This window comes from Sceloporus occidentalis, unplaced genomic scaffold (genome assembly GCF_023333645.1).
Source record: "Sceloporus occidentalis isolate IW3139 unplaced genomic scaffold, rSceOcc1.0.p SCAF_4, whole genome shotgun sequence".
NCBI classification, from domain to species: domain Eukaryota; kingdom Metazoa; phylum Chordata; class Lepidosauria; order Squamata; family Phrynosomatidae; genus Sceloporus; species Sceloporus occidentalis.
In genome coordinates, this window is record NW_028316984.1 from 116,204,656 (window position 1) to 116,218,571 (window position 13,916).

The 13,916-nt window shown below is 38.0% G+C and overlaps 1 protein-coding gene across 2 annotated transcripts in view; it reads right to left on the reverse strand.

Annotated features, from left to right (window-relative positions):
* Nucleotides 1–13,916, reverse strand: part of LUZP2 (leucine zipper protein 2) — a 508,047-nt gene that overhangs the window by 240,105 nt on the left and 254,026 nt on the right. For both annotated transcript variants that reach the window (XM_089521342.1, XM_089521340.1), the window contains exon 5: nucleotides 7,682–7,744. In XM_089521342.1, the coding sequence (XP_089377468.1) occupies nucleotides 7,682–7,744 (63 nt within the window). The remainder of the gene's footprint in view (nucleotides 1–7,681; nucleotides 7,745–13,916) is intronic.

Here is a 13,916-nt window from a genome sequence, read left to right on the forward strand (position 1 = left end):
TGGAGCAGCAGTAAACAAGCTTGCTTCCTCCTGAATATGACATCCCTTCAAATATTTAAAAAGGGCTAGCATATCACCTCTTAACCTTCTTTTCTCCAGGCTAAGCATCCCCAGCACCCTAAGTCGTTCGTCATAGGACATGGTTTCCAGAGCCTTCACCATTTTAGTCGCCCTTCTTTGGAGATGCTCCAGTTACTCAATGTCCTTTTTGAATTGTGGTGCCCAGAACTGGACACAATATTCCAGGTGAGGCCTGACCAAAGCAGAATAGAGTGGCACTATTACTTCTCTTGATCTAGACACTATACATTTATTGATGCAACCTAAAATTGCATTGGCCTTTTTAGCTGCCACATCACACTGCTGACTCATGTTCAACTTGTGGTCTACTTGGACTCCCAGATCCCTTTCACATGTAATCTCATTCAGCCAGGTGTCCCCCATCCTATATCTGTGCATTTCATTTTTTCGCCCTAAGTGCAGTACCTTACATTTCTCCGTGTTGAATTTCATTTTGTTAGCTTTGGCCCAGCTTTCTAGTCTATTCAGGTCATTTTGAATTTTGATCCTGTCCTCTGGAGTATTAGCTATTCCTCCTGATTTGGTGTCATCTGCACTTTTGATATGCCCCCAGTTCTGTCATCCAGGTCATTGATGAAGATGTTGAATTGTACTGGTCCCAGAACAGAGCCCTGTGGCACCCCATTGGTCACTTCTCTCCAGGATGAAAGGGAGCCATTATTGAGCACCCTTTGAGTTCGGCCAATTAACAAATTACAAATCCATGTAACAGTTACCTTGTCTAGCGCACATTCTACAAGCTTGTTTTCAAGAATGTCATGGGAAACCTTGTCAAAGGTCTTACTGAAACTATATCCCTTCATCTACCAAGCTGGTAATTTTATCAAAGAAAGAGATCAGATTTGTCTGGCATGACTTGTTTCTCTGAAATCTGTGTTGACTTTTTGTGATTATGGCATTGTTTTCTAGATCTTCACAGACTCTCGGTTTAATGATCTGCTCTAGAATCTTTCCTGGTATTGATGTCAGACTAATTGGATGATAATTGTTGGGATCCTCTTCTTTCCCCTCTTTGAAGATAGGGACAACGTTTGCCCTCCTCCAGTCTGCTGGCACTTCTCCTGTTCTCCAGGAGTTTTCAAAGATTATTGCCAATGGCTCCGATATTACATTTGCCAGTTCTTTTAATACCCTTGGATGTAGTTCATCTGGTTCTGGAGACTTAAATTCGTTTAGATTAACAAGGTATTCCTATACTATCTCTTTACTTATTCTGTGCTGAAATTCCCCTATTTTGTCCTCTGCTCCATTTTCCTCAGGTTGAGCACCCTTTGCCTTTTCTGGCACCGTGGTCTCAAGCAAGCCACCTGCAGGAGCAGTTTTTTGCCTCTCCTTTTTGCAATGGTTATGGTCCACCTTAAATGACCTCAGAGTGGCTTCTGGCTGCTTCAGGGGTGTGCATCATCTGCATGCCATGCCCCCAAAGTGGCTGGAAACCGTTCTATTTGGCCCGTTTGTTTCAAGCCTAATTCATCTTTTTACATGCCTACTTTAAAATGTGTGAGAGCCAACAAGGTGTAGTGGTCTGAGCATTGGACTATAATTTTGGAGAGCAGGGTCTGATTCCCCTGTTATTAATGGAAACCCATTGGGTGACCTTGGCCAAGTCACACTCTCTCAGCCTTAGAGGAAACCAAAGGCAAACCCTTCTGAATACATTTCACCAAGAAAACCATGTGGTGGGATTGCTTAGGATAGTCATAAGTTAAGAAGAACTTGTAGGCACTCAACAACTTTAAAATAACATCTATAGAGTAAGATATGATCAACAGTGCTGAATCTTGATTTTTGATAACATACCATATTAATTCAATACTACAATTAAAATTATTTTGGACTAAATTAAACTACATCTCACTGTTAGTTCCATGGGCACACACTGGGCAGTAAAATAATTTAAACACCCAGAGCAACTGCTTTATAAATATTCACAGAAACAAATGCAGACAAAGACTGTGTGTGCTAGCCACTCCTGGGGTGCTATTTTTCTTGATAAAGACATTGTTTATGCTATTTTTTAATCTTAAACTTGGAAACCTTGGAAAAGCAAACTGCTACAGCCTTGTTTGAAAGAGAAGCATTTTTAGAGCTTCAAGACCTGTAAGATATCATTCCTTCTGTTTCCTTACTTTAGAATTGTAAAGGCAGACACCGGGGTATTTGACCTTACAAACAACTGAATGTTGGAAGCTATATCAACGCATGGATAATTGGTTGTGATAAAGCTACTGTAGTGTCTACAGGAAATTTTTCTTACTTTTGCTTCCCCCCCCCTTCTGTATATTATTAGAAAGCAAAAGAAATAATGCTACTATGTGTTTGCTATCTACAACATTATGGCTAAGAAGAAGACAGATGTCTCACCTTTACCATCTAATAAGCACTCTGTCCTGAGTAGAAGAAAGGAGAACAGTCTGCCTTCTAAGGACACAAACATATTTAAACAAAGTAAGATAGAAGGGTTTGTTATGCCACAAAACTCCCCCATTGCTGAAATACCTACTTCTAACAGCTTTACTTCTTTAAGTGAAGGGAATACAAATATAAAGGAGGATGTTGGCTCAAACTCGATGAATTGCAATACATTGGAAGATGCAATTGCAACTGTAACTCCAGTGGGTAATACTATTCCTTTGGGGTCTTGTACTAATTTTCTAGCTGAACATTGCATGTTAACAGCCAAAACTTTGGAGCCTGTTAGCTCTAAATTAACAGAAATTTTAGCCATGTTGACTCAGCTGACCCAAATGTTTGCACAAGAAAAAGTAGACTCTAGAACTTTGAGTAAACTGCAATTACACAATGCAACTAATTTCAGATCTAATGTTGCCACTCAGCAGAAAGAAAATCAGGAAACCCAGTGTCATTTTAATGGCTTGAGTATGTCAATATCTAATGAAAGAGACCATTACTTATTTCTATAATCCTCCAAGATAGTAATAGATGTCTACCCTTATAATGGAAAATTTCTTAGCTGGAACTGTTGTGAGAGCAAATAAATATCTTAAACAAATTTTAAAAATTAAAAATACAGATTTATCATCAGTAGTGTTGATTTTCTCTTCTGACCATTACTCAAAGTTATTACTCAATTTTACTAGCCCATTCATCCCAAATCTTATAATGAAGAAAAGACTCTATGTGAATACTCTTGACATCTTTTCAGCTTGTTTATTTAAAAACTTATCTGTTAAGCCCCTACTGCAAGAAAAGGAAAGCTTTCCACCAATTGCCAATTTATTAAATAATATTGGGCTTGAGAGTATAGGATAAAAAAGAGACTGAAACACAAAAGGAACTCTGAACTAGAGGAATTTATTAATAGACAATCATTAGAGGAACCCCAAGAAATACTACACAACACACAGATATCAAATGGCCTGATATCTACAAGTTTAAAGCTGCAAAAAATTAGCCATCAACCCAGCATTTCTCCATTAAAGAAAGTTAACAGGAGGCAAGAAGTAGGACCAGAGATAAATCTAATTTGAAACAGCAAGTCAATCTCAACATTAACCGATCCAGTGAATATGAGGGATCCATGGTATCTAGTGGAATATCTTAAAGTAGAATCACTTGCAAAATCAGTTATAAATGGATGTATTCAGGCAAATACTGATTCTGTTGTTGTTGCTGATTTGATCGACCTTGACAACTGGTGGACAGATGTCCAGGAACCAGTTTGTAAAAAGACACCATTCTCTTCTATTTCATTACAGTGTGAACTGTCTTCTATAAACATGTTTGAATTAAGACTTGTCTCCCTTAACGTGAAGGGTCTTGGATCTGTAATTAAGAGATGTAAAATTCTATGCAATTGAATAGTCTTAAACCAAGTATTCTATTTTTACAGGAGACACACTGTAGTGGTACCACTCCTATTTTAAAGCTCCCCAATCTGGAGATCAGTATAATGTAGGAGGTATTGGTAAATCGTATGGGGTAGCCATCGTCTTTAATGCAGCATGTTCCTTTACATTGGAGAATTCTGGATAAGATACTGAAGGCAGGTTTGTGATCCTGAAAGGAAATTTTTTCTCTATCCCAATCACGTTTGGTACATTTTATTCCCCCAACACTAAACAGGCTGAATTTAATAATAAAATAAAATAAAACTTTTATTTATATCCTGCCTCTCTGTCCATGGCAATCGAGGCGGCTATGAATAATTTTCTTCAAAACCTCTCAGAAATAGCAGTAGGTGAAATTATTATAGGTGGAGATGCTAATCAAGTGTTAGATGCATATCTTCATAGATCTTGTATTTCAGATTTTACTTCTGATAATTCTTCCACATCACTTATGAATTCTCTTATACAAGCAGGATTGCTTGGCCCTTTGTGAGCTCTTCACCATCTTGAACAAGACTGTACTTATTATTCTAATGTACATGATTCATATTCCTGAACTGATTGTTTTTCATTAATAAATCATCACTAAGAAAAGTAAAAAAAAAAGTTACTATTTGCCCTCCACAACACTCTAACCACTCTCCTATTTTTTTGACATGTTACCTGCTGAAGAATTCACCAACCAACAGGATTTGGAGATACAGTTCATGACTAATGGAAAGGGAGTCCTTTTGTAATGAAATTAAGAAAACAATAACCCAGTTTCATATGGAAAATAAATCTTCAGTAACTTCCAATTCATTGTTGTGAAATACTCTTAAGGTAGTACTGAGGGGTCTTTTTATAAAGGACGGAGCATGTTTAAAAAGAGGAAGGGGTTCTATATGATCAAAACTTTTATTAAAAATACATATTTAATGCATTCACATTAAGCTACTTGTTGTCCTAATGCCCTCTTGCAGCTAAATAAATTAAAATCTGAACTGGAAGAATTAGATCTTCATAAAATTCAGACCTCCATGATGTCAGGGGTTAATAGCTGACATGAAATGTTTAGATGTGTGGTGGCCATGAGCTGCTAGCAGCCAGAGAAGAAGCAGATCAGCTTCACCTGTGCAACATGGCAACAGAGAAGCACAAGGTCATCTACTGCCAGAGTGCAGGAAGCCTGTAAGATAAACATGTGTCTGCCTAGATATGGGGACAGTTTTCAGAGTGGCACAAGAAACATGAAACAGCCATGAATGGAAGAGGCTGGGTTTTAGGACCACAGCTCAGAAGCTTCCGTGAGTGGGTTTGTGGGTTGTAAGAGGCGTGTTTGTTAGTTTGGTATCAGATAGTAAAAGTCACGCTTGGATAATTGTTTGCCGTTTGCTCACTTGTAAATAAAGAGAAGCGCTTTCGGGAGCTCCGCTTGTCTGTCGTTAATCATCAGAAGCCTGGTGGAGGCTGGATAGCTCCCGGTGACCTGCTATCCATCAATCTGGAAGACAGCCGTGCTGCTACTTCTGCTAAGGGCTGAGAACACCTTCCAGGATACTTCAGTGTTGCTCTGCTATATCCTGACACATGATTTACACCTGGGCCCATTATTATAAGTTTAATAAAAATTCTAAATTCTTAGCAAATTTGGTCCAGTGTATGGCTTCAAAAAGGATGGTTTCTAGCATTAAAGGTAGAGATAATCAAGTCAAATCAAAGATCACTGAAATTTTAGACAAATGTAATGCCTTCTGTATGGATCTCTATGCTTCTGATAAAATTGAAGATGATAATCTGAAAACATTTATTAATTCTTTAGATCTTAAACCTTTAATTGGTATCATCATTCTTTACTAAACAGCCCCATTACTGAGTCAGAAATCAAATTGGCTATAAGAAATTTAAAACTTGGGAAGGCACCAAGAATGGATGGATACACTGCCGAATTCTACAATGTGCTAATGGATGATCTGACTCCTTATCTAGTTATACTTTTTAATGATTCTCTTAATGGCCTTCGTCCTATTAACTGGAAGTCCTCTATGATTGTTCCAGTTCCAAAAAAACAGAGAGTGATAACACCAAAACAGGAAATTTTCAACTCACAGCCCTTATTAATCAGGACTTGAAATTAATGACCTCATCTTACCTATGAGAATAAATTCCTTTATAGTGCAATATAGCTATCCTGATCAAGTTGGCTTTATGCCAAAAATAAGACTTTCAGATGCCATAAAGAAAGTGTTGAATATAATACATATCTCTAACAATGATCACAACCCTTTGGCTTTTCTTTCTTTAGATGCACTTACAGCATTTGATCATATTGAATAACCTTACCTATTAGGTTTGTTCCTAGCCCCTCTGCCATTCAACCATTGTTATTGCACTAGTTATTCCAGTGTGATCAGAAAACTTATTTTGAAACATGGAAAGGGAAGGGACTATATCATGTTAGAGATTTTTTTTTTGATGGACCCAAACCAAAATCTATGGAGTCAGTTCTTGAGATTTTGTCTCCTATTAAACCTACTTGGTTCACATTTGTACAAATTTCTACTCTGTTAGATAAGGTATATAGAACAGAGGAACTTATGAAAACTCTAACCCCTTTTGAACATCTTTGTGTATCTTCAAATAAGCCCCCTCCTGGGAATTATTGGGTTAATTTATAAAGGTCTTATGGAAGACTCATACGGTAATGGGTTAGCAGTTAAACGGAACTAGAAATTGGAACTTAACCTCTTAGTACCAGAATCTGCATGGCAACACATTTCGAATCACCCCCTCCCCATTTAGTTCTAGATCAGCTCTCATTAAAGAATGTTGCTTAAAACTGATCCATCAATGATACATGAGCCCAGTTCACTTGACTTATATTAATAAAAACTCTCCTTTTTGTTGGAGAGATTGTTCAGACAGACGAACATACCTTTATATGTGGTTTCATTGTATGTGAATTTTTAACTTGTGGGAACAGGCTTTCTCTATAATATCTCAGATTACTAATCAAAAACAATATTTGTGTCCTGTTTTGGTACTTTTGTCAATTTTTGTTGATCCTAACAAAAACCTTAAATATAAGGATTTAGTATTATTTTTATTGCTGTTACCAGAATAGAGATTGCCCAAAAGTGGAAAACTGGCCAATAGAATCTGAAAGGTTGGTGGTGAAGAATATGGGACTCCTTGTTAATAGAAAAACTTTCTGATAAAATGGAATTCCCCAATAGATATGATATATCATTTAAAGAAAAATGGTCTGTCTTCTTGAATTTTGTCAATTCCACTTCATATTTAAATCTGTTACCAGGAAACCATGTACACATCTGGAGGTGATGTGTTAGAAGAAAGATAAGTGTGTTTGAACCTTGTAATCTGTTTACATACTGTTCTTGGGTTGATCTTGTTATTTGATTTAATTCTTTTATGTATATTTTTAAATAAAATAACAAAATGAATGCAGACAAATGTTATATAAACTGAAGCTATTGTATTTTGGACATATCATGAGATGACAAGATTCACAAGTCAAGATAATGTTTCATAAAGTGGAAGCCAGAAGGAAAAGAGAAAGACCACATTAAAGACGGACTGACACAATCAAGGAAGTCATGGCCCTGAGTTTGCAAAACATGAGCAGGGCTGTGAAAGACTAGGGCTTTTCGAAGTTTTTCACTCATAGGTCACCACAAGTCAGCAACATCAAGAAACCTATATGAGAGATATTTCTTAAAATTTGTTTGGACAACTAATGAACATCTTACCTCATTTTGAAGATCCCTGATCATTTTGCTTTTCCTCTCCATTTCTGTCTTCAAAAAGTTAATCTGAAAATATAAAGTAATCATTTAAGAAATCTTTCTAAATCCATCAGCAGATAAAATGCAGGTAACAGGGGGTTTTCTGTTTTGTTTTGTTTTTAATCACATTGAAATTTCTGCCAAGCATTTTCTAGACCTTCATAGAGTCACTCAAACATCCAATTCTTTCATAATTTATTGCTTTCTCATCAACTTAAACCTTTTGAAAATAACAAACAACCTAAATATCTAAAATGGAAAATGTCTGGCACATCTATTGTTGACACATCTGAGAAAAGTACAAGCTTGAGAAGGCACTGCAGGAGGCACAGCTTCCACTCTAAGGATCCACTGTTTAAGGGAGAGGTATGATCTTCAATCCTATGCCCAGACCAAAGCTTTGCATCTACATGTGAAGTCCCAATTCTAGAGAAGGCATAAACAATGTCCAGCTGATCAAACGGTCTCTGTTTTTCTCTCTCACAAGCACACATAAACATTGATGAGAAATATTTTTTTAAAAGTAGCCATATTCAAAAATATGTAGAAGAATGGAGAGAGGTAGCCAAAGTGTGGGGAAAAAATAAATTGAAACCAACATAACTAATTAAACTAATAGGGGGTGGAACCAAAGCTAATGTAGTTTATTAGAAACAAAAGTAACCAGGACGTGCTAAAGGGCCCGTCTGGACTGGACCTAAAGTGCTTAAAAAAAGAAAAAAGAAAAGTAGCCATGTTAGTTGCTTGTAGCATAAAAAGGCAGAAGGGAGAGGGAGAGGGGAAAAAGGAAAGAATGTAGCAGCACCTTTAAGACTACCACTGATTTTTCCATTTCATAAGGTAAAGTAAGATTCTCTTCCTCCCCTCTCCCCTCCTGGCTTGAGTCTCAAGGACTTTGGATGTGTTTCAGATTTGACCCTTGTGGCACTACTAAATTAAAGAGAGGACTGACCAACCAAATATGTTATCATTGGTTCTGTTAATTTTCATGACTTTAATCTGTTCAGAATAAAACAGGATTTATCCCCTAATGATAAGGAATAGAACAAAAACAGTTCTGTGCATAAAGCTAAGAAATAGGGATAGTCTACTTTTAAATCTGAGTAGAAGATTATCATGTTCAGGGAAGTGTTCCCAGGCACCGTGTGATTATCTATTTGATATTTGATTGGATAGTTGATGATGTTTTTAATTGTTACCGGCTTATTTTAACCAATTCTATTTTATATTATTACCTATTGTTTTATATGTATTTTGTAGATTGTATGCCATTGGCAGGTTTCATTTTTATTGATTTGATCATTTGTATGTACAGCGCCATGTACCTTTACAGCACTATAAAAATAAACTATAATGAATAAATAAAATAATAATAATAGTCAGCTATATTTTTCCCCATAATGCTACAGCTTTCTATAGTATGGTATAATTTAGTTGGTGTACAATATAATTGAAAGGTTTGCTAAAAGCGGTACACAAATGCCCTCTGCAGACATTCCTCTGCATCGTGCCCAGACCAAGATCACAGCATACTTAACCTCTTTCTTATCTGATGTTTGGGTGAAAGAATGTCCTAGTTGTATTTTGAACACTTATCCAATACTGAACAGTTTACAAGAATTGTGGTTTCTGGATATGATTTACAACAGCAAATGTTTAATGGTTTAATTCCTAAAAATACATTTGAATTATCTCTACTGGATCTATGATAGCCCTTTATAATTGGATAGATTTTTTTCCACACGCCTTCATTTCACTAGAAATGTATTATTGTACTGTCAACCAGCTTAATTCTAGGCATAACATTGCTGTTTATAGCTTTCTGAAGCCAACAAGCAAAAACCTCAGGGTTCTCACCTGAATTCCAATAATTCAGTGCAACCTGATGAAATATGAGTGAAGTAAATTAATTTCACACATTTTTCGTAAGTGACTTCAAGAGCTATGAAGCAGGATCTAAACTGTATTTATTGATTCTCTCCAACTAATTCTGTCTAAAATTGTACTAATTTTTCTGTCATCTGGGGGAGCATAGACATCTAATTTTCTACAAAAGGTAATCCCTAAATTTCTCAGATACACCTTTGTAGTTCGGTAAAATGAATCAAGTACAATTAACTAGTGGTTTGTAACATGTTACTTTCAATTTCCAAAATCTTCATATCTGCTAGGGTTTGCATTTTATAATGAAACATTTTTTAAAAAAAATTAAAGGAAAACATAACAAAGAGTGTAGACCAAGTACACGTCAGGGTTTCTAAACTTAGGGGCTGTACAGATGAGGGAAAAAAAAGCAGCCAGAGACAGCCCCTTTCTCCTCCGGATTGTTGCCACAGCAAGTGCATTGGCTTGGCAACAATCTGCCCCAAAAAGGAGCTGCAAAACACAGCTCCTTTCCATGCCGCTACCAAGGCACTATTATTGCCCTAGAGTGGCATGGTGAGGTCTCTTGTGCATTGCATCCAAATGGTGCAGCACACAAGAAACCTCACCGTGCCACTCTAGGATGCAGTGCACAAGGCACATCATCAGCGTGTGAGGTGTGTGAATGCATACATGCATGTCAAAATGTCGTCAGAAGAGCATGGAGTGTGCAGACACTCTGCTCTCCCTAGCCCTAATTTTGGCCTAGGGCTAGGGAAAGCAGGGTGGCGGTCTGTACTGGGCCTTATTGCAGCCAAGCATGATGTATAGAGATCTTGTAGCACCTTTGAAAGTAACAATAAAAGAAGTTGACAACATGATCTTTTGTAGATTAAAATCTACATCCTCAGATATACAGTATTTGATGGATTGGAAGGCAGGAACAGACCTATTTATGCCATTGGTGTGTGAGAATGTCAATTCAAATTCAAAATCTTTTGTTAATGGAAATGAAGTGGCAAGTCTAGTTTTAATGATGGTCATTTGTGAAAAAAGGCATTGGGAAGTAACCTTTGTGTGTGGAAATAAAGCAGGCCTTCCCAACCTAGCTCCTCTCCCTGCATAGTGTGATTTTTGTTGCTCTGTCCACCAATTTTTCCCTAATTTTAACACTATTGTATTTTATTGTTTTTAAATTGTGATGGTTTAATTGTACTTTTATTATTTGAATGGGGGGTTGGGAAGGGACTATTTTGAGTTTTATTGTATTTTCTATGTATTTTAATTGCTGTAACCTGCCCAGATTCCTTGTGATTTGGTAGGCTGTAAATAAATAAATAATAATAAATAATTTGTATCCTGCCTCTCCCTGTATTGGATCGAGGTGGGTAATAAGAAACAAGAACAATAAAATCAAACATGAATATCAATAGATAACAGCATAACAGGACATATTAGATCCTAGTTCCCCTATCTCCCTCCCACACTAAAATACCATTAAAAAACAATTCCCAATAGAATGGGTAATAAAATAGATCGAGATCAAAGTCCGGTGGGTACAGCTAAACAAATGGAGAGTGAAAATTCTGAGGAGATCAGTTTGGGAAGGCCTGCTAGAAGAGATCTGTTTATATTGCCATCTTAAAGGCCTCCAAAGATGTTATATGGTGGATCTCATCTGGTAGGTCATTCCTGATTTTTGGAGTGGCAACAGAGAACGTCCTCTGGGAAGTCACCTTCAGTCTAGTACTCTCTAACTGCAGTAGGTTCTTCCAAGAGGACCTGAGAGTGTGGGAAAGATTGTATGAGAGGAGGCATTCTCTCAGGTAAGCTGGGCCAAACCATGTAGGGCTTTATAGGTAATAACCAAAACCTTATACTGTGCCTGGAAGCTAATGGGCAGCCAGTGTAGGGACTTTAATATAGGTGTAATAGAATCAAATTTGGAACTCCTTGTCACTAATCTGGCTGCCATATTTTGGACCAATTGCAGCTTCCAAACATGGCATAAGGGTTGCCCCATGTAGAGCGCATTGCAGAAATTGAGACAAGAGGTTACCAGTGAATGTAAAACCGTTTCTCGGTTTTCCCATTCCAGGAAGGGTTGTAGCTGGTGAATCAGCCGAAGCTGAAAATGGGTGCTCCTGGCTGTTGCATCCACCTGGGATGACAGCTGAAGGGATGAGTCTAGGAGCACCCTCAAGCTAGGAATAAAGTCCTTTAGGGGAAGTGTGACCCCATCCAGGCTTATTAATGGCAAGTCCAGTTTGGCATTGCAAACTAGCCTGTAGGTGAAGAGAATAGATGAATGTAGGACACCCCCATGAGGATGTGATGTTGATACGCCAGCTGCGCCCCTTCCTGGAGCAGAGAGACCTTGAAACAGTTGTACATGCGCTGGTCACCTCTCGATTGGACTTCTGTAATGCGCTGTATATGGGGCTACCCTTGTGCCAAGTTCAGAAACTTCAACTTGTACAAAATATGGCAGCCAGGTTAATTACAGGTACTCGTCGTACTGACCACATAACACCGGTTTTGAAATCCCTTCACTGGCTGCCAATTAGTTTCCGGGCAAGGTACAAGGTATTGGTGATTACCTTCAAAGCCCTACATGGCTTGGGTCCAGAATACTTAAGAGACCGCCTACTTCCATACTGTCCGTCCCGCACTCTAAGGTCCTCGGGGAAGAATCTACTTCAGCCAATAAAATCTAGGCTAACTTCAGTCACCCAGAGGGCCTTTTCCATCGCAGCTCCGAAGCTATGGAATGACCTGCCGAAGGAGATCCGTGACATTTCTACTCTTACAGCCTTTAAGAAGGCTCTTAAAACGGATCTCTTCCGGCAAGCCTTCCCTACCTAGTTCTACTCCCCATTTACTGTGACTTATGTCACTCTGTCCACCAATTCTTCTCTTAAATTTAATGAGAAGAATTAAATTAAAATTAATTAAAATAAAATCCTTGCCTCAAGAAGAAGAGCCCTCCCTCCATGACATCATCATCAGACCTGGGAGGGAGTGAAAAAGAGAGGCCCAACTTCCATCAGGCCTAACTGTGAATGTACTCACTTCGCTCTCTGTAATTTTGTTGTATTTTATTTATTTATTGTATTTTATTTTATTATCTTTATTTTTACTGTTGTAACCCGCCTGGATTCCTTGTGATTGGGCGGGCTATAAATAAATCATTATTATTATATTATTATTATTATTAAATGTGTGTAGTGTGCCAGGAAATTATTATCTTTGCTGAGGGTCTGTAGAACTCCAATTTGGCTGTTTCCCTTTCTAATATGCCATTGCAGTTCTTTTGTTCCAGGATTGCTGTTCTGAGGTCTGAGATGGAATGACAAGGGAGACTGAAATGTTTTGCCACTGGTTTTTGAGTCTTCCCATCCATAATGTCTAATTATGCCCAGTTATCCTCTGGTGCAGGGATTGGCTTATTTGCCCAATGTAGAGTGCTGACAGGCAATGATGACATAGTATGGCATAAATCACATTGGAGGATGGGCATGTGAAAGTCCTCCTAATATTGTGGGTGATGTCATTAGGTCTTGTGATGATATTTACTGGATAAATGTGTGGACAGAGTTGGCATCTTGGTTTGTGGCAATGCATACTACCTGTGTACCCATTTGTGTTGTGTGTCCCCCTGTAGGTTTGAAGGCTGTCTGTAGGCAAGCAGTGCTCTAGGCAAGTAATGCTCTGCCACCAAGAGGCCTTGAAAGAGTGAAATTATTGTCTAGAATGGATTGTAGTTAATTTTTGATGTGCCTGAGTGGTCTCATTTGGGAGCTGTATATGACCACTAATGGGGTTCTGTCATTTTTCTTTCTTCAATCTGTTCTGTAATAGATCAGCCCTGGCTACAGTCTTGCCTTGTTTATTTGTTGTTTTTTACTTCATGTGGTGGGTACTGTAGTTTGAGGAATGCTTGTTGGGTCTGAGCAAATGTGATTGTATCGGAGGGCTTGGCTATAGAATATGGATCTGGTGGCGTGTTCAGGCTGGCAACTGGAGACATGTAAGTATGTGTAGAAGTCAATGGGTTTGCAATATAGTGTCGTGTGTGTATGTCCATTTTGTAACTCTACTGTAGTGTCCAGAAAGTGAGCTTGTTCTGTAGATAAGTTCCAGGCTGAGGTTGATGGTGGGGTTAAAACTCTGATGGAATGTCTTTAGTGAGTCTTCTCCACAAGTCTAAATTATAAAGATATTTTCAGTGTACCACAGGTAGATGAGAGGTTTCTGGGTGCAAGAGTTAAGGAAGCATTGTTCTAGGTCAGCCATGAAGATTTTTTCATGATTTTTCATGAATCTATCATGATAG